Here is a 22,343-nt window from a genome sequence, read left to right as displayed (position 1 = left end):
TCAACTTTCTGGTTTAAAAGCCTGCGTTTGCGCTTGTTTCCTGCCTTTCCAGTAACTAGTCTAGTCCAGATACAGATTTGCTGTATCCAGGACGGTTTGCAAGCTTCTAAGCGGTGGCAAAAAGTCTGCTCTTCGATTTTTCCCTTAGATATGCTAGTTTTCGCCTCTCCTGCACTTTTACTAGCTTATTAGTCTAGCACTTTACCAGATTTCTTGTACCAATTATTGTAGCACACAAAAGTGCAACCAGCACTAAACGTTCTATAAGGAAACAGCTCCAGTACTTATTATTACTACTTATTATTACTGCCCAACCCTCCAGTCATGTCTAAAGGTCAGTTCCCAGTGCTTTCTCCTATTAACCTGGTGAACTTGGGCATCCTGAGGCAATGCAGCAACTGCCTCAAATACAGCGACAACCCTCTCCTCTTACCTCGCAACACTCAGACTTGTGAGAGATGCACTTGTATATCCAAACTGGAAGCCACGCACCCTCCAGCCAAGACCGGAATAGCTGGTCAAGAGAAGGTCAACACTTGCACCACACCACATGGAACACACAGCCCTCCAGAACACACAACAGCACTGCCTTCACATAAAAACACAAACCACACACCTGTGGAGGCTCTCAATAAAAATCTACACAAACAGCAGAGGCCTCCAAGGCAGAAATGCACTTGACCACCACAGCACAACACTAATCATGAGACACAAGTCTCCTAAACAGTGTGCCACTTAAACAAAGCCCCTAAGGCAAAACAGCAAGCCCAACACACTAGTCATAGGTGACTCGATAATGAGGCACACTGATGTCCCGCTCACTAAGTTGAATAAGGAGAAAGTAAGTCAGCTACCTGTCAGGTGCTAGAAGCCACCACATAACACATGCACTCAGGTCCCTCAACAACAGGTACAAATAAGACTCTGTCATTGTACATGTAGGTGTGAATGACTGAGATGTACCTCCCTGGACTACATAAAAATAGATATGAAAGAGCTCTTGCATTATGTAGCCCAGATGGGTATGACCCTACCATCACCCAGAAAAAAAACACACTACAAGCAGAAAATGATTGATTTCAACAACTAGCTAAGTTTCTGGTGTCATTCCAAGGGGATCCAATATCTCTCTGCCTGGGATGACATGAGTGACAGACCTCGATGCTTTGCAAGAGCTGGCCTGCATCTGTCACCCCTGGTCTTCCAGACACTGGCCAAGGCTCTTGCCACCCCTACAGTGCCTTATTTAGGCTGTGTTCCAAAGACCAAATAACCACCGTAACAGCTATAAACAAATTCAGTCTGAGGGTCATGCTGCTCAATGCTAGAAGTCTAAATCTCAAAATGCACTCGCTCGAAGCACTCATTAAAATGTTGAACATCGACATTTGTGCTGTAACAGAGATATGGTTCAAAGCAGCAGAAAGCACCCCTGCACTACCAGGCTATAACTCATTCCACACCTTTTAGCCCCAAAACTTGGACTGAAGCTACAAAGGTGGTGGTATTTCCATATTCATAAAGGATGCACTCACCTCCAGACTGGTAGCCCAACATAACACATCAAAGATACTTCAGGTGCAGCTAACATTGGGTAAGAGAGCGATTCAGGTCGTAGCCTGCTGTAGGTCCCCAACCATGTCCCAAGACTCTCACTCCACGTTCCTAAGCACCCTGGAGAATATTAGGGCCCAGCCTAACACTCTCATACTGGGTGACTTCAACTACTCCTCCATTAACTGGTAAAACTGCTCATGTACCAATACGCTTGCTGTACATTTCCTGGAAGTAATTAATTCCAATGCCCTGGACAAGCTCATTTTACCCCCACTAGAGGTAGCAACATTTTTGACCTGGTCATTACGAACATGGGCGACTCTTGCTCTACACCAACAGTCAACTCCTCCCTGGTTAAATCCGACCACAAACTAATCATCTTGGAAATCCCCCCCCACAAAGGTAACCACCACGAAAAACATCTCCAAAGCTAACTTTGGGCTCCTTAAAACAGAGGTGGCTAACTTCATGGCATCCATGCAAATAGAGAATAGCTGTAAGACCAAAGAATCATACACAAATGTACTGTATGAACATGTACACAAATGCATGGATGTCGCCACACCCAATAGAACCAAGACACTCTCCTGCAAAAAAAAAAAAAAAAAACGAATCTGGTGGTCCCCTATACAACAGAAGGAAGAAACTGATACTGAATAAGGTGAAGTCCCAAGACTGGAAAAACTCCCTCATCAGCCGCAACAAAAAGTTGAGAGCCTTCATCAAATCCTTTAAAGCTAGCTATGAAAATGGACGTGCAGCAGATAGTAAAGACAACCACAAGGCCTTCTACAGTTATGTAAAGAATCTCCATGATAATACACAGATTTGCTCTGAGCTACTGCACAATGGTACCTCCCTATACCGAGCTAACAGATATTGCCAATATACTGGCTCTGCCAGATTCAGTGCCAACATTACCCCCCCCAAAGGACCAATCACAATACCAGTAGATTGCCAGGCACCCAGTATTACTGCTGCACAGGTTAAAACAGTACTGTCCAAGGCCAAAAATTCAGCTTCTATGGAAGCTGACAACATACCTGGCTGTGTTCTACATGAACTACAGAGTAAACTGGCACCACACCTGTGCTGCCCTGTTCAATCACAGCCTCAGCTCAGGCTTTGTCCCTACCGAATGGTGCACTGCTACAGTTATACCTCTCCACACAGGAGGAGCGACTACAGACCCTGGGAACTATTACCCCATTAGCCTGATGAGTCTGATATGCAAAGCTATTAAACACATCATCATGGACCTAAAAATCAAGGATATAGGGAATCTCCAAACTTTGGATCCCACACAGTTTGGTTTTGTGAAGGGTAGAGCATGTCTGCTCAACTTGGTCAACTTCTTTGAGTCAGTCACCAGAGCTGTGAATGAAGGCAAGGTGGTTCATACAGCCTACCTTGATCTGTTCAAGGCCCTTGATACCATTCCCCACTTGGATATCATATAAAAACTAAGCTAGGCATCAACCCCTACATCACTAGGTGGGTTGCAAACTGGCTCACAGATAGAACCCACAATGTGAAAGTAGCTGACTCCAAGTCAGACTGCCGACCAGTCACGAGTGGAGTCCCACAGGGTTCAGTCCTGGGTCCTCTCCTGTTTGGTATCTACTTCTCTTGTTTGGTATCTACTTCTCTATAGTCCAGGCTAAAACGAAGGGACTCTGGCTGAAAAGGTTCGCAGATGATTACAAGTTGGGAGCTATTACTAATTCCCCAATTGATGTTGACATCCTGCAGAAAGGCCTCACTGAGAGCAACGACTGGTGTCAGAACCATGCCCTTAAGCTCAATGCCAAAAAATGTGTCATCATCCCCTTTAAGAAAAACTCTGTTCCCATGAATTACCACATCAATGGTAGTCTACTGAACACAGTAGGCGTTATAAGAGCGCTGGGAACACAGGTTAACAGCAACCTCTCGACCACCACACCGCCACTGTAGTCAGAAAGTCTTCCTATGTGGCACATCTCATTACTAAGGGTTTTGCATCCAGGAAAAAAGAGATCACTGACTCCCTCTACTCTTCCCTCATTAGGCCAATCATCGAGTACAATGCCCCATTTGGCATGTACCTCACTAGACACCTGCAACAACTGGAAAGGCTGCAAAAGTACCTCAAAGATTATCCTGGGCCTTAAACACTTGTCCTATATGGACAGACTCAAAACACTCCAACTATTCTCGGTCTCATATCGCCTACTTAGAGGCAATCTCTGCTTGACTTACAAAGCCATGTCTGACTCAGATCTGTAAGAAATGCTGCATCTAAAGAAATCCCAATCCCTCCACACCACATGTTCCAGAGACCTCAGCCTCATTACCAAAATCAACAGAACATGCTGGAGGGACAGGTTCATAGGTAGGTAGGTACTAGGCTATTGGCCCTGGAGCCTATATAAGCCTAGCCAAACGGTACCCTGGCTTTTGCCACTCAAAAAAAATATTTTCCTGTGCCCCTGTCAAGCAGAGCCACAGAAGTGACCCCGGGGTGAATTTCCTATCTCCCATCCAATCATCAAGATTTTTCTTGAAGAGTGCTAATGAGGAGCTTTGTTTGATATACATACATAGTTTGTTCCAGAGTAAGTGAAGTCTCTGGGACAGGAATATATCCCACTAGCATGTTCTGTTTATTGTGGTGACAAAGTTTAGGTCCCTAAAGTATGTAGCTTGGAGGAACTGGGATTTCTTTACGTGGAGCATGTCCAACAGCTCTGGGTTTGACATAGCTTTGTATGTTAGGCAGAGATAGCCTGTGAGTAGGTGATATGCGACAGAGTAAAGCTGGAATGTTTTGAGACGGTCTGCGTAGGGCATCTGCTTGAGGCCGGTAATTCTCTTTGTGAGGTATTTCTGTGGCCTTTCCAGTTGTTGTAGATGTCTTGTGAGGTACATACCAAAAGGGGCATTGTACTCTATAATGGGTCTAATGAGTGATGAGTAGAGGGGATGAGAAACCTTTTGTGATGAGGTGCGCGACGTAGAAGGATTTCCTGACTACTGTGGTGATATGATTATCAAAGGTGAGACTACTGTCCACCTGTGTCCCAAGGTCTCATCACACTTTTGGTGTTAAGTAGACTACCGCTTATGTGGTAGTTCATTGGTACAGAGTTTTTACACCCAAAGGGATGACAATGCACTTTTTGGCATTGAGCTTGAGGCCATGACTTTGACACCAGGCATCTGTCTCAGTGAGGCCCTTTTGTAGCATGTCCACATTGTTAGGAGTTTTGATTATGGCTCCTAGTTTGCAGTCATCTGCGAAGTTTGCAGTCATCTGCGAACTTTGTTAGCCAAAGACCTTCTGTGTTAGATACCAAACAGGAGAGGACCTAGGACTGAACCCTGTGGTACTCTACTTGTCACTGGTCTGAAGTTGGATTTAGAGTCTGCTACTTTCACAGTGTGGGTTCTGTCAGTGAGCCAGGTGGCAACCCATATTGTGACACAGGTATTTATACCTAGTTTAGTGAGTTTATCTATAATTCCAGAGTGGCGGATGATGTCGAAAGCCTTGGCGAGATCTAGATAGGCTGTGTGAACCACCTTACCCTCATCTACGGCTTTGGTGACTGCTTCAAAGAAGTCTACCAGGTTTAGGAGACATGATCTGCCTTTTACTAACCTGAACTGGGTAGGGTCCAGAGTTTAGAGATTACCAATGTCATTGTTTATAAGTTCCATGATGATACTTTCCATAGCCTTGCAGACCAGGCTCGTCAGGCTTATGGGGCGGTAGTTCCCAGGGTCCATGGTGGATCCCCCTTTGTGGAGTGGGATAACCATTGCTATGCGCTATTCAGTGGCACAAAGCCTGAGGTGAGGCTATGATTGAACATGGTACTTAGGTGGGGTGCCAGTTCATTCTGTAGTTCATGTAGAATGCAGCCTGGGATGTTGTCAAGTCCCATGGATGCTGTGCTCTTGGCTTTGGAGTGTGTGTGTGTTTTTTTTATCTGTGCAGCTGTGATTACAGGAACGTTGTATTCTTCCGGTACACAGATGGGCCCTTTAGGGGATGAGAGAGGGGTAAAGTTAGCACTGAACCTATCTGCCAGGATGTTGGCAATATCAGTTGGTTCTGTATATTTAGTGCCATTGTGCTGTAACTCAGAGCAGATCTGAGTGTTGCCATTGAGATTCTTGACATAGCTATAGAATGCTTTGTGGTTGTCTTTAGAATCAATGGCGATTTTGTTTTCGAAACTAGCTTTGAAGGATTTTATGAAGGATCTCAGCTTCTTACTGAGGCTGATCACGGAGTTCCTCCAATCATGGGATTCTACTCTTTTTTGCAACAGTTTCTTTCTTCTGTTGCAGAGTTTGTTTATAGCAGGGGACCACCAGATTGGCTTCCTTTTTTTGGAGGATAGCATCTTGGTTGTGTTAGGGATTGCACGATCCATGCACTCGTGTAAGTGCTTATAAAGTTCAATGGTATAGGATTCAGCAGTCGTACCTCTATTGTCCGTCAGCATGGGTGTCATGACGTTTGCCACTTCTGTCTTAAGAAGTGTGAAGATGGCTTTGGAGAAATGTTTTACGGTGGTTTCCCTAATGGGGGGTGGGGGTGAGATGTGGATGTCTAGGGTGATTTGCTTGTGGTCGGATCTGACCAACGAGGAATTGACCTCTGGTGTGGAACACCGGTTGCCCATGTTGGTAATGACCAGGTCCAGGATACTGCTGCCCCTGGTAGGGGTGTGGATAAGTTGATCCAAGGTGTTGGAATTTATGAATTCCAGAAAACATTGCATACAAGAGTTGGTACATGAGTAGTTTTCCCAGTTAATGGTGGGGTAGTTAAAATCGCCCATTATTAGGGTGTTAGGTTGTACCTTAATATCTTCCAGTGTATCAAGAAATGAGGAGTGGGAATCCTGGGGCATGGTGGGGGATCTGTATCAAGCTACAATTTGGATTATGGTCTTGCCCAGAGTTAGTTGCACTTGGATAATCTCAGATGCATTATGCTGAGCAACTAGCCTGGAGGTGTGGATATTCTTAATGAATACGGACACGCCTCCGCCTTTAGTGCTTCGGTCCAGGTTAGGTGGCCGAAAGGTGCAGTATGAATTATAGCCTGGTAATGCACAGGTGCTCTCTGGAGCCTTGAACCAGGTCTCTGTCACTGCACAGATGTTGATGTTCTCCATTTTAAGGAGTGCCTCAACTGAGTGCATTTTGAGGTTTAGACTTCTAGCATTAAGTAGCATTACCCTCATATTTTGCTTGCTTGTACCGGTTACGGTGGTGAATTTGTCATTTGAATCTTGCCTAAAAAAGGCTCTATAGGGGTGGCAAGAGCCTTAGCCAGTATCCAGAATCTCAAGGGCGACAGGTGCAGGCCATCTCTGGCAAAGCATCGTGGTTTGTTGATCATGTCATCCCAGGCAGACGGATACTGGATCCCCTTAGAATGACACCAGAAGCTTAGCCAATTGTTGAAGTCAATCATTTTGCTCTTGTACTGTGGCATCATTCTGGGTGATGGCAGGATGCTACTCAGGGCTAGGGTCATACCTGCCTGGGCTACAAGATCGGACAACTCCTCCATGTCTCTTTTCATGTAGTCCAGGGAGGTACATCTCAGGTCATTCACACCAACATGGACAATGAAAGAGTCATATTTGTACTTGTTGTGGAGTGACCTGAGTGCATGCATTATGTGGCGCATCCTGGCACCTGACAGGCAGCTGACAGTAACTTTCTCCTTGTTTAGCCTGGTGAGTGGACCATCAGTGTGCCTAACTATAGAGTCACCTATCACTAGAGTATTGGGTACATTGTTATGCCTTATGGGCTGTGGTTGAGTGGCACACTGAGTTTGTGGGCTATGTGTCATTTGGGTTGGGTTGGGGGGGGTGTAGGTTGCTTGCTTTTCTGCTTTGCAGGTCCCTGTTGCTTAGGTAGATTTTTTTTGAGAGGCTCTGCAAATGTAGGTGTGTGTTTTGTGTTTCTATGTGCGTGTTTTGGTGGTGTAGGTTTTGAGGGACTATGTGATGAGTGTGGTGTGGTGCAAGTGTTTTCCTTCTCCTCTTGACTGTCTAGTCCAGTCTTGAGTGAAGAGAGCTTTGCTTCCAGTTTGGCTATATAAGTGCATCTCTCACAATTTGTAGTGTTGGGTAGTAGGAGGATAGGGTTGTCTGTGTACATGAGGCAATTGCTGCATTGCCCCAAGATGCCCAGATTCATCAGGTAGACAGGAGAAAACACTGGGAGCTTACCCTTAGACATGCCTGGATAGGTGCTTATTTATTAAGTACTAAAAACTGTTTTCCTCTAGACAAGTGAGGAAAGTTGAGTGCTGTAGTAATTTGTAGCTTATTTAGTGCTTATAATGAGTTCTGAACAAGTGCTGAGCTGAAAGAAACAGATTTGAGTGCTGAAACTAGAAAACTGGCTAGTTCTAAGAAACAAAATTAAGCTAGAAGACTTTCTTCCAACACAGAAAGGCTTGGGGGCTCAGAAGCGTACAAACAGTCCTGGATACAGCAAATCTGTATCTGGACTAGACGACTTACAGGAAAGGCAAGAAACAAGCTTAGAAAAAAAAATATATATATATATATATATATATATATATATATATTTTTTTTTTTTTTGTAAAGTGAAAAGGGGAAAGGAGGAGCAAAAGCTAACTGGGTTGGCCTTCTCAAATGTTCTCCCTGTATTAGGTAGAATGAGGTAATGACACTAGACTGGGAGGAGTGTCCCAGATCAAATTTACAGTAGGGGCGGGCAACTGCAAAGCCACCAAGTATAAAAACAGGATACCAATAGGGAGGCAAGGTGGAAAAGAAAAATCAGAACAAACAAACCCAGCCAGATGCTTAACAATTGTAGAAAATTCTAGTTAATACCGCACACACAGTGAGTAAAATAAAAGTGCTATAAATAACTCAGAAATAAGCAAAAAACAGGATACTTAATGTTATATATCACAGATTAGTTAGCTCAGAGCCCTTCCTCCGACTTACTCTGATTAGCTCAGTGTGAAATCGCAGAAACACTTACAAGTTAACTTCTTAAAGTAACAAAGTTGAAACCTGAACGACTTTAAAAAAGTCCTGAAAGAACCAATGAGGTGCTTACTCCAAGGCGTAGTCCAGGCAACCCCAGTCAGCCAATGACCACAAATAATTTACTCTCACTGAAATGCTATACTGGCTTTGGCTAAGCTATGATGGCCTGGAACATGTGCTCAGACACACAGCCTCTACTAACAAACAACTAGGCCCAAAACACAAGCCTGAATATGGGCAACGCTACACTACCAACACTACCTAGGTAGAAAAAAACTGCAGAAATGTTTAAACAGATAAAGGATAAAGGAGACTCTAGACAATGCTTTTAAATGCAAACAAGTTATATGATACACTCCTAGCAGGAAATCAGAACAAACAAACCCAACCAGATGCTCAACAACTGTAGAAAATTCTAGTTGATACCTCACACACAGTCAGTAAAATAAAAGTGCTATAAATAACTCAGAAATAAGCAAAAAACAGGATACTTAATGTTATATATCACAGATTAGTTAGCTTAGAGCCCTTCCTCCAACTTCCTCTGATTAGCTCAGTGCAGATACTGCCCATACTATGGGAGAGGCTGCCCATACATGTCAAACAGAGCACCTCATTGGCCCTCTTCAAGAGAAATCTTGATGAGTGGATGGGAAATAGAAAACTCACCCAGGGGATCGCTCCTGTGGCTCTACTCGACAGAGGCACTGGGAACTGATGTTGGGTGCCACGATGCCAGGGTAATCCGATGGGCTTGGTTTGTAAAGGCTCCAGGGCCATTAGCCTGGTACACACCTATGAACCCAAGTAAATTCATCTCCCCAATACTATGGGAGGCACAGTCTCAACTAGTGAGTGGGTGCTGCGCTTATTTAGCAGCAGTAGTGTAGGTTTTCCAGTTTAAAGATGGGTATCTGAAATTACCAAAGTTAATGGTGTATGGATTTCTAGTAAGGGGCACTAGGTTGGTCAAATATTACTCGTGGGTAATCAGGTATCACAGAAGCAGTTCCATAATTAGTCAGGATGTAGCAGGGAATCATACTGATGGTTACACTAGGACATAGGAGTTTCAAGCCTTCATTTTGCCATACAAGTCTAGAAGCAATGGAAGAGCAGAGGAATATGGACATTGTCATCTACAGCAAATATTGGGTCTGCCAGAGTAGTAGGCACACTAACATAGTATGCAGCATGTGTTAGCAAAGTACTGGGACCATGTTTCTGTAATGACACAGATGTGAATATTTTCTAAGGACAGGAAGGTTTTTATGAAGGACTGTTTCTTTCTGAGACCACTAGAACTGAGCAGTGCTTCCTTTAAATTATTCAGGTCTGGATTTATGTTGGCAGATACAGCAGGCCAACACTGCTTACAAAAAGGCGCGATGCTGGGGTGGAGAAAGTTTTCTGAAAATATGAAAGCCCTGAGGAAAAAGATGCAGGCCATCAGCTTGGATGACCAATCATGTTCTTCCACCAAATGCATACCTGACCTTTTTGGAGTGACACCAAAACAAAGCCAAATCTTAAAGTCAATTATTTTTTTATGTTTTGGCATCACTCTCTGTAATGGTAGGATGCTGCTCATGATTAGCTGCATACCAGTCTTAAACGCATACTCAAAGTCCCACCATGTCTCTTGTCATATAATCCAAGGATGTGTCTCAAACTGTTTACACCCACATGTGTAATGACCATGTCATTGTATATTTGGGGTGAAGAGACTTGAGTAACCTAGTAACCTGTTATTTCCCAGACTCAAGAAGGCAGCTCAATGTCACTCTTTCCTTGCTTGGCCAAGCAAGGGGTACTTGTTTATGTCACTATGGAGTCACCAATGATTAGGAAATTACTACATAAAACTGATGCAGAGACAGAGAGAGAGAGAGAGAAAGATCTTAAGGGCTCAGGAGCACCTGCTTGCTGACCCCAAGTAAAGGTGTGTTTATGGTGGACGGAGTTGTGCGTGCAGATGGTGGATTGCCTTTGTGCTGCTGTTGGAAAAAAAATATTAAAGACATACTATGCTGTGCTGCTACACTAGCAAAAAACATGGATCTATATAATTTTGTTGAACAAACTAAAAATTGAATAACTCTTCGTTGAACGTTATACACTGAAACTTAATCTATAGAACAATCATTTCCTACCTAGATGAAAAATGTACTAGTCTGCACACACACAGCATGGCATCAAGCAGTAACGAAAACTTATCAGACAATCGGAAACAGCCTACATATTAACCCTGGGTATTAACATTTTATAGGTTCAAAGGCGATTACTAGTATAACCACAGGGGACCTTTTTAAGCCTAGTCATGCTTCCCAAATATATCTGTTAAGTTTTGATACCCTGGGGTTAATTTAAGGGTTATATGTAAGCTTGGGCATGGGTGGTCAAGCATTTACACGCTGCTTCTGTCCATTAGATACATAGGTACCAGACCAAGGTAAACTTATGTTTCCCCATCCACTGGTCCAAGTTATGTTTGAACTGGGATAGGGAAGATTTCTACTTCATATGGATGGAAAGCCTGTTCCAAAGATGGGGCAGTCGCTAAGACACATACCTGTCCCTCCAACATGTCCTAGTTGTGCTCTAAACAAGGTTTAGGTCCCCCAATGAGGTCATTCTGATGCTACTTGTTTTACAGGTCCATCAGAGGATGGTTTGCAGGCCAGACATTTTGTTTGCACCCTATATTCTTTCTCTGGGGGACCTCTGTGGGTACTCCAGTTGCCTGGTCAAGTACATACCAAAGGGAGCTATACTCAATGACTGATCTGATGAGGGAGGAGTACAGCAGGAAATTACATCCTTGGACCTAGAGGCAATTTCTTTTCTTAAGTTGTGCAACACAGAATAACTTCTACAACCGTAGACATAAGCACTGCATTTGCGCTTGTAGTTTGGTGACCAGCTACTGCTCTGCTAGATATATATATATATATATATATATATATATATATATATATATAAAATCAATCTGTTGATCTTCTGCATCTGCTGATCTCTGAAAACATATGTAGAATTTTTCACTGTATATTGCACTTTTGAACTGCATTTGTGCCGTATCAATGCTTATTTGAGCCGTTTTCTTTTTTCTGAAATTGTTGCACTTTGTTTGGTGTGACAGACTAGACTCAGACCTGCTGAATCTAGTTCTGTTTGTATAACTTGAGCACTAAACCAGGCCATCGTTTGTTGGAGGGTTCCCCTGCACCCTAGTGGCAGGAGTGTGCACTTAGAACTCGTATGATTGAAGGTTGCTGGAACAGGGCTCAGGTTTAAGCTTTTTTATTGGTTAATTTGTTTAAATTTGCTCTCATTTGCTACATAAGCACCACGTTTTCATGCGTTTGTGCTTGTCTGCACATTGCACACTGCCAAGTAGAGGTAGGCCCCATTGGCGGTTGCAGATGCAAACACTTCTGCCTGAAATTTTCCCTTAGTCCACTGCTGGTGCTCCATCAGTAAGTTCTCCTGATTGTCCAGGCGATACATTCAGAGCAGCTCCTGAGGTACCAACACAGATCTTACCCATTAGCCCTTCGTAATTTTTGTCCACATCTCCTGTTTTCTACTTTACCTGGTCTTTCCTGTCCTCTTCCTGTTTTATGACCACATCAACTTATCTAGCATTATGGACAGACAATTTCTCACAGCTTCTCTAACCAGCCTGGTCAACATGGGCATCCTGAGGCAATGTAGCAACTGCCTCATATAGACTTGACAACCCACTTCTTCTAGCCCACACAAATTTATTATGTGAGAGATGCATCTATATTAAGAATCTAGAATCCAGGCTGTTTCACTCACCAGTCAATTCATCTGATACTAAGCAGGTTGTCAGCATGCACACCTCACTTCCTGCACCTACCAAACCAACAACACATTAACCTACATATGCAGAGGTTCTTACCAGAAGCTTACCTAAACATCAGACACCTTCCAAACACAAACACAAACACAAGCACAATTCACATAATACATCCTCTGCAGACCAAAGTACACACAATATGTCACACACCAGTGTCTCACCAGTCAAGCTCCTAAGGCACAACACTAAAACAAACATCTTAGTCATAGGCAACTCAACTGTGAGACACACACGTCTCTCTCACCAGGTTGGATAAGGAAAAAGTCATGGTCAGCTGTCTGTCAAGTGCTAGGATCCGCCACAACACACACCCACGCAAGTCTCTCAACAACAGGTACTGTTATGACTCCATCATAGTCCATGTTTGTGTGAATGACTTCAGATGTACCTCACTGGACTATATGAAGACAGACATGACTGAGCTCTCTGATTATCTGTCTCAGGCAGTTATGTCCCTAGTCTTAAGCAGCATTTTACCTTCGCCTAGGATGATACCTCAATACAAACAAAAAATGATTAACTTCAACAATTAAATCTGGTAAATCTGTGCAAAGAGCTAAGACCTGAAGATGTGGCAAGACTCCTATAGTCATAAATCTGACTATTTGCTTGTGGTGAATGGTTACTCAGTTCTTTGGTTGGTGTCTCCTCATCAAAGAGGTAGACAGTTACATCATCAAAGAATAAAACTGCTTTTTTTATTTCAGGCTCTTCTTCCCCAGTGCCAAGTACAGCTCTACCTTTAGAAATTTTCAATAAACTTTTTAAATGAATATGATCATCACTTTCCATAACCACAAATGGCACAGGATGTGAATGTACAGTTCCATCATCACTGTCTGAACTGAAACGGTCAAAATCATTGACATGGCCATCATCTGAATCATCACTGTATTCTCCTTCATCTGCATCTATTTCATCTTCAACATCAATAATTGCTGACTTGTCAAGTTTGCCCAGATATCTTCATTCAGCATCAGGCTTTTTCAGCTTTATACCCTCAGAATGATATGATAATGGCTTGTCTAGAATTGTTTCAAAAGTCAAAGAAATGTCTGAAGCCTTAAGGGATTCAGACATTTCTTCTATAGACTTCTGACTAGTAATTAAATCAGAAAAACTTTCATTGGGATACTGCAATATACTGTTTCCGGTATCATTCTTAAGTGCTATTTGGCTACCTTGATGATGTAATGTTACGTATGGTAGAACATTTCCAAATGGATTTTCAGGAAAGTCCATACTATCCAGTTCTGTTTGTTCAGACAAGGACTTATTATTCACTTCTGAAGCATCCCCAACTAATTCATCAAAGAACTGTTCTTCCAACTGTAGTTTCTTTTTTGGTTCATAAACTGTCTCATTAAAGCCAATTAAGGCTTCAGGATTACTAATCTGCTCTCTACTGTGGTCTTCATGACTTACAAGCACTGTCTCAATATGACCACAAGTGTCAATGATATCATCAGACTTCTTATCAAGTTCAGAGTCGTTATCAGAAAAGTAAGCAGAATCCCTATATGCATTGTGAGCAGAATTTAAGGGTTTGTCAGGTAAACTGAAGTCATTTCGCTCATACTCTTGTCTAGGACTGCTTTCTGATATTACAATAAATTGATTTGATGGCAAAGGACTAAAACATTGCTCACTATGACCTCCTACTACTGATGAAATAACAGTGTTTGAAACCATATTATTTGGAAGATGGGAAGTCCACTAAAGAGATTCAAGGTTCTCGGTTTCATAGCCACTATCTGCAGGCTTATCAGGTGGCAAGTGTTTCTGAGTAAACTGTGCTTCTGATGATTCTGACAATGAATGCAGGTTTAGTATACTTACAGTGTTTTGTGTTTCAGTATCTGTGTCTGGACATTTAACAAGGGCTAACTAACTTTGACTGTAATGAGCTGTCGTGGCATGTAGAATAATGTTCAGGAAGAGGAATAAGGTTTAATAGAAAGCAGGAATTAAGCAATTTGTATAATGTTAGACAGACTAAATGACAGCGGATATAAAGCAAGAAAACATAAGCAATGTATAAAGTATGTTAATGGAAAATGATAACATGGCTTGTTTTCTTTCTTATTGCTATATGCGCCTATGTCTTAAGTAACAATTTAAAAAGGCATTAACAAATTAAATGTTCACTAACCATATCATACATACTCATCTAGCTGGGCTTTAACAATTACTGAATCACTCTTTTTGCTTGCTTACTTGAGAGCCATGTGTCCTTTCATTGTTCCATTCTAAATTGCTTCTCCAGAAACAATTCAAAAATGTTTCTACTATGCCCAAATTGAAAAAAAGTCAAAACAATCAAAGCATAAACATAAACCCCTGTAAACCAAATCACCCGAAAAGCATATGAGATCAAAACACATTAAACTGAACATTTGAGATGGAATGACTGACAACCACACCTTAAATCTTTAGATATCTATTTTCTGCAGGACAGGCACACCCCTTTCTCCACTGTTACTTAATTATTCTAATTGTGAGGTTACTCAGTCTTGAAAAAGAACGGTTTGATTTCAAATAAAACCACTTCCCCCCTTCTTCAAGGCTATACGGCCTCTAGACGCCTGAATGATGTAATCTTTTAAAGCCAAAACACTGTGTTGTGGTATATCTAGAGGTAAATTAAAAAATCAAATTCACATCAAGATGCTGCACCCAATTAATGGGAATTGTGGGAACAATACATACAGGGGAGTAATGAGGTTTAAAAGAAGGCAGGATTTAAATGAACCGTGTAATGTCTGACTGACAATGACTGGATAAATTATAAGTGATGTATGTTTGCAATAAAAATTATGCCGGTATGGTTTGTGATGTAAAATGCTTGCATCTGGGATTATAGCAATATACTTTTTCCTTTATTTATATGTATGATTGCCTTTGTCATAAGTTAATAAAAATGTTTCTTGTTTAAAAAAAAAAAAAAAAAAAAAAAAAAGATGCAGTACCCAATTTGGGCAGATTCTAGAATTACATGTGAAAATACAAAGTATATATAGTCCCCAAAGTGGTGTTAAAACTATAGGAAACATCAAGATTTGATGAAATAAACATGTTTTTTTTTTAGTCTCCTTTTAGTAGAGGTGTATGGTTTGTGTATGTGGGGTAACTTGCCTCCCTGACCTGCAGAAACAATAAAACGTATTCTCAAATTTTTTTAACAGCTTCATATCGACGCCCTCAGCCACTGCTATTCCTCCTTCCAGTTTTAATATAAGCTGCTTTTATCCTTCTGTTAGTTTTGAGTTTTTCTGCATTAATGTTTCATGATATATATTTGTGAGTTACAGACTTCAAAAACTCAAGTCCCTTGAATTGACTTGTAGGCCTCCTAAAAAAGAGATTAGGTAAACTGAAACAGAACTGCTTATGCAAAACACAATATCCCACCAAAGTACAAGTATCTCATCCTAAAGCAATGGATACTCATTTAACCCCAAGGTAAGACTGACACAGAAACGGAAACATTACTGTACGCAATTGATTATGCAGGTTTGTGCATACCATTTTGTCTGCCTTTCTGTCGCAGCTCACATTAGTTCATTCAAACAATTGCTGCATCTGCTATCTCTTAGACACCACGTCCGTGATTAGGGAGGAAATGATTTAATGTAAAGCATTTATAACCTTAACAAAGGTAATCACACTGATTTCAAATGCAAATAAGGTTAAACATATCAAGAAAGCATGGGAACATTACTAAGTTTCTAGTGTGAACGGAAATGTACAGCTGACACTTCTGCTTGAAACTAATTTTTAACAAAAGCTAGGCATCTAACAGTTCCTTCAAGCTGAATATAAATATATACAATATATATAAATGGGGACAAATCAGAGACTTTGTTTGGTCAATGAATAGGAAAAAAAGCACTGTGAGAAGATGATGTTCTAGCTATAAAATAATTCACCTCATTATGGCAGAGCTATCAGGCCACTTTTTGTAGTGTAGGAAAACATGAAATTGTGCTAACCACTGAGAATGATGGAAAGTGATTAGCACTAAAGATAAAGAGATTTTTTTTTCTGGGTGGAGCTGCTCCTACACAAAGTTTGGTAAAACATTCTAAACAAATTCTGTACTACTCTCTCTCATTTCAGATATAATACAAAATAAAGCTATGTTAGCAACTTGTAACAAAACAAGGTTGCTTTTCTAATCCGAAAGCAACAGCATTAACAAAAATTCACCTATTAGTTACAGTGCAGCATCCCCATGTCATAACTATTAGACAGCCTAATCATTAGAAATATCCCGGCAGTCAAGAGTCCTGAGCTTTGCTAGTGCAGGTTTCCCAAAGTACATGCATTATCAAGACCACGCTTATCTCTAATTGTGGTAGCTCAGTTCAAAACAGCATACCTTAATACTTTCACTAGAATCAGAATTCCTCATTTTCAGCAAAGATGTCACAGTGAAATACAGCAGCAGCAGAATACCAGGGTTCACGTACACTGGCCATTCATGGTTCTCATTTAGAATTAGTTTATTGGCCTTTGTACAGTTACTTGGAATTATAATGATCTCCTTTAAGCCGAACAACCTAAAGATTAAGATAAAAGAACAAGATGTGTGTTATAGCCAAGAAATATTGCACAGGAAATAAACTGATTCAGAACACAAAACATTAACTTAATAAAGCTGAGTTTGTAAACCTCTACTGCAAAAACTGACATTGTTTGACAAATTAAGGATCATGCACACATGCACATAGTTATCCTAACAGCAGACCAGACTTAAAGCGTGTGCTAAAACACGTATCTTGCACACTATGTAGAACATATATATATATATTTTATATACACTCTTGGTGCATCAGCATCCTTGGTGAATCATCAAAGCTATTAAAAATCTCTGAAATGCACCATATTTAAGCTACTTAGCCAAAACAATGTAAAAGTTCACATACTGTGCAGTAGGCAAATCACAGTTACACACACACACACACACACACACACACACACACACACACACACACACACACACACATAAAACCTCAAAATATCCTAGCCCACATCATTGAACTCAGCAAACCCAGAACTATACACAGTTGAATAGTAAAATAAAACTCAAACAACATATGTACCCCATTTCCCCTACATTACCCCTCCAAAAACAATGCAGCCCACCTATGCTGCCCATTTATTCAGCCTTTGTTTCCTCACTATGTGACTTTGATCAAATCACTTAACCATACAGTAATCTGGGTAGGTTGGGCAAGGTGCACTAATTATATCCTGAACTGCATGGATAGCAACAACCTATGAACCTAAAACACTGAATGCAACTACTCAATCAGAAAGTAAATTACTGGAAAAAAGGGATCTGATTCTGTCCTGACTAACTAAAAATGAGCTACATTTTTAAAAGCATAACTAAACTATTAAACTAATCGACCCAATGTAACACTCACTACCCTATTAAACAACCTCAAAACTGACACTATCAAAAAAAAAAGAAAAATACATCAGAACTACAGTACAAATGTATCTCCAAATCCATTAATTTCTGACTTGAACGACTATAGCTATTAATATGTTTGAACAAGCATCACGCTTTCCAAAGTTCAAGCCCCACTGGCCCTAACTCACATTATGCTCTTTGCAACCCTCTCTCCTCTAAATTAAGTTTTCCAAACTAACAGCTATAACTCCACAACAAAAGACATGAAGTCAAACACAGAGAGATGCACTGCGAGGGGTACCATCTCAAAAAAGGCCTCAGAATAAAACGGGGATGATTAAGTAGGGTGAAAAAGTAAATGTTTATTGAAGTGGCCACAGCTGTACACACATACTTTTGTATCTTTTATGAACTATGTTCACCTCTAACTGAAGGACAGTCTCCAGCTGAATGTCTTGGGTTGCAGCATGCCAGAATACCATAGAGAATAATGGTCCTAAAGGATCTAGAGATCATAACCTTTTTATAGTGCTCTGCAAAAGCATGGGGCAAAGCTTGTGTCTTAGTTGCACAAATATTTACAGAAGAGTTTCTGAGGAAATGTAATGATGTAGCCATAGATCTAGTTGAATGAGCTCAAGGTTATTCTGCAATTGTTTTGTTACTAGAAACATAACAGAAAACACAGTTTGAAAGCCTTCTAGGGCAATGTAACTTTAGAAAATTAATGACTTATTCTGCAAAGCAGTTAAAGAGTTTGTCATCTTTCCTATAGTCACTAGTTCCGTGCAGATAAAATCTTAACTTCCCAGTGTACATCAAATCAATGCAATCTGTATTTGCTTTTGCTGGAGTACTGAGGAGAGAAACTAGTACATTAATGGGCTGATTAAGACTGGGTTATAAGGTTACCTTGGGAATGAGGCTGGTTTGGTTACATGGATTATAAAGTTTAGATATGGACAACAGCAAGATAGATTCTGTAGCTCTGAGACTCCTTACTGAAGTTATCATAATGAGAAAAAATGTCTTCCAATAAAAAGGTATGGTCTGCTGATGCAATGGGCTAGAACGCAGAGTGAGTGAGCTTTTCCAAACGGACACTGACATCCCAAGGAGGATGAAGGTCCTTAACAGGTTGCCTCAGCAGAAAGGTACATAGTAAAAATGAAATGCTTTGCAAACCTTTTGATCAGCTGAGGAAGTAGAACTCAATCCCTGATGCACATTTGACACTGAGACTATGCATACTCTTATGATTGAAAAGCTACCACCTTCATTAAACAAATCAGCCAGTAAATAGAGAATTAAGTATCTACATATTTATGGGTATCGTTAGCTAACAGAAAGATACAATCAGAAAACAAACTGAAGTTGCATCTATCACTATACCCAGGTCCTTAAAATAATCCACAGTTTCAATCACTATATAATGCATTAAATATTCACCCTTTTAATCCATATCTTCCATATCTCACATGCTTAGTATTTGATGTATTTATTAAAATATTCTCATGTGCCCAACTGGTCAGTTTATTCAAGCTCTTTTGCAGACATGACCTATCCCATACAAGATGCAGTCTGTTTTTCTATTTTCATGTCATTGACATACAGACTATAGAAAATAAATTAAGAAAGATACAATTTAAACAAGTATGATTATAGGACAAAGCCCCTATGGACACTTTGACTGTAACCTAGAATTGTATCTGTCCAGTTGGTATATGATACTTGTCACATCTTGTTTTAAGCCAGAGAGCTATATATCTTAACATAACATTAATACCCAAGTGCTCTAATTTGTTGAACAGTATTTATATATGACTATCAAAGGTGTAAGATAATTAAACACAAATTGCATCACAACATATTTTTCCATTTACAGAATATCATGCTACAGGTAGTTATAGACCTATGTTCAAAACAAGCATGTTGATACAAGGTTTCAAGTCCCAACCTTGCCAGTTCTGACAACACTATTCCAAGATAACCATCTTCATTATTTTATAGGTTCATAGGTGGGTACTAGGCTATTGGCCCAAGAGCCTACGTAAGCCTAGCCAACAAGGTTCCTTGGCTTACGCCACTCAAGAAAGTTATTTTCCTGTGCCACTGTCAAGCAGACACACAGAAGTGATCCCCGGGGTGTATTTCCTATTTCCCATCCACTCATCAAGAGTTGTCTTGAAGAGTGCTAATGAAGAACTTTGCTTGACATAGATGGGTAGCCTGTTCCAGAGTATGTGAAGTCTCTGGGACAGGAATCTATCCCTCCAACATGTCCTGTTTATTGTGGTGACAAGGTTTAGGTCCCTAGACCGTGTAGCTCGGAGGAATTGGGATTTCTTTAGGTGCAGCATGTCCAACAGCTCTGGGTTTGACATAGGGTTTATCACAACAAACTAGAATTTATGGGTCTGTATGACTCAGGCTAAGTCCTAATTTCCTTTCCTTTAAAGATGGCTTAATAAGTGCATATTTGTAATATAGAGTAATCTCTCCATATTTATTACATAGTAAACAGCCAACACAGTGGTACTGTAAGGTCATAATAAAGTGTACTCAAATCATCATTACTAATTTCGCCTCCTATCTGAGCTTTACTAAGGTTCAGTTTGCTTAATACTTTTCAATGTAAACTAATTTAATTTCAGTACCTGAAATTATGGATGTTACTCTCGCAAGTTACCTTCCTCTTTATGGAACCAAAGTGTTTTGTATAAGATTTTATATCTACAATCTGTTGTAAATGAGAATGTTTTAGAATGTACACAGTTTATGCAGTTGTATGTCTTTACGCAAACCACATCTTATACACCTATAAAATTGTTTTATTTTATACTCAACATTTTTAAATACATTTTCTTAATTTCTCCTTGATCTGTCTGTCCACTTTATTTCAGCATTCAAAGTTCCAGTTCAACACAGTTTCCATTTCTTATATATCTCATGCTATTTGTTTTATCAAAATATATCCTTCTGACCCTTAGTGCCTAGATCCCAATGTTAAACAGGTTTTCAATTTTTTAGATTCAAACTATTTCATTTCAAAACTTGACCATATCCCTTTCTCCTATCTTTTCATTAAATGCATCACTCCAACTAGTTTTCCGTGCTGATTATTCTACTTCCATATAGTCTTATTAGTCTTCTGTGCACTGGATACGTTTTAGTTTAGCATAATTATCTAGCAGTAATTTAGCTTTTAAAACTCCATGATCAGTGAACATCAAAGGTAATTAAACTTCACAAAGAAACAACCATCTCTGTAAGAAGATAAATATCCAGAATGCTCTTGCTCCCTTGGTGGATTTGTTTTACAATCTGCAATAACTGCTGTTCCACTACATATGTTGTAAATTATTTCCCTATTAATGTTGTGGAATCATTATCCCAGTCATTCTCTGATAAATTCCTAAGATATCATTTTCTTCCAGGTTCTTCATGCAAGAAATGTATGAATTATCCTAGGTTGTCAGCACTTCAGTTTGGTGATATATACACTTCAACTGCAGTCTGTTTTAGGGTCATCATTGTACTGGTGTTATCAAAGATGCAAGTGTCAAAGGTCTTATAACAACTCATCCACCTAATTTTTTTTTCTTAGAATGTCTGCTACAATAAAAAAACATTTATACCCTGACAGAACTGGTTTCCTGTCATGTTCTTTAGCTATGTTTCTCAAACAATAACATCAATGTTAAGTGAGCAAAACACATTTCCAGTTTAAAAATTACTGACGCTTCCTGCATACATAACCAACACATAATTTACATTTTGCTATCTATGAACTGCTACTGCAATACATCTGCTGCAGAAATTTTATTTTCTTGACACAATCTCAATCATGTCTAAATACATAAAAACCCAGTAGTAGCCCTAGGTGTTTTTGGTAATATTTTCATGTAGGTGTTTATCCAAAACTGTTTCCATTCACACTGACTTGACTCCCCCCTTCTATATGCAATTTGTGAAATATCTAACAGAGTTGTAAGTTCACTACTAACAATTAACAAGTCCTTAAAGATGAGATCAAATGATCCAACATAAGCAAAACACACAATCCATGCTTCATGTGGGCAACCTTTTCATATTCTCTATTTTTATTACCGACAGGTATAACACTACTCAGTGCTCATTAACCTTGCTGTAAATATAAGTATTACTTCCTTTAATAACCGAATGCCCGATTACTACTACTACATTTACAAACTTAAGAATCACCCACATCTAATTTGGTAAAGCCTGCTTTTCTGACTGTTTGTTTGCGTCTTTCGGCTTTTCCCGGTTAGGGGTCGCCACAGCGGAACTCTGGTCCACTAATGATTGGCAGTAGATTTTTACGAGCTGGCTTGCCGGGCCTAACGCACAACCTACAAAACAATATTCATTTGCCTACCTTTTCAGTTTTTACAATATTCATTGTTACCATTTCTCT

General features: G+C 40.2%; 1 protein-coding gene across 1 annotated transcript in view; it reads right to left on the bottom strand.

The window, feature by feature from the left end:
* The window catches only part of PIEZO1 (piezo type mechanosensitive ion channel component 1), a 3,550,337-nt gene that overhangs the window by 1,898,067 nt on the left and 1,629,927 nt on the right, over positions 1-22,343 (bottom strand). The window contains exon 8 of the mRNA XM_044081575.1: positions 16,865-17,045. Within this exon, the coding sequence (XP_043937510.1) occupies positions 16,865-17,045 (181 nt within the window). The remainder of the gene's footprint in view (positions 1-16,864; positions 17,046-22,343) is intronic.

Source organism: Protopterus annectens, chromosome 8.part1 (genome assembly GCF_019279795.1).
Source record: "Protopterus annectens isolate FY-2018-M chromosome 8.part1, PAN1.0, whole genome shotgun sequence".
Classification (NCBI taxonomy): Eukaryota; Metazoa; Chordata; order Ceratodontiformes; family Protopteridae; genus Protopterus; species Protopterus annectens.
The sequence above is the reverse complement of the archived record's forward strand: the minus strand, read 5'-3'. Positions and strand labels throughout refer to the sequence as shown.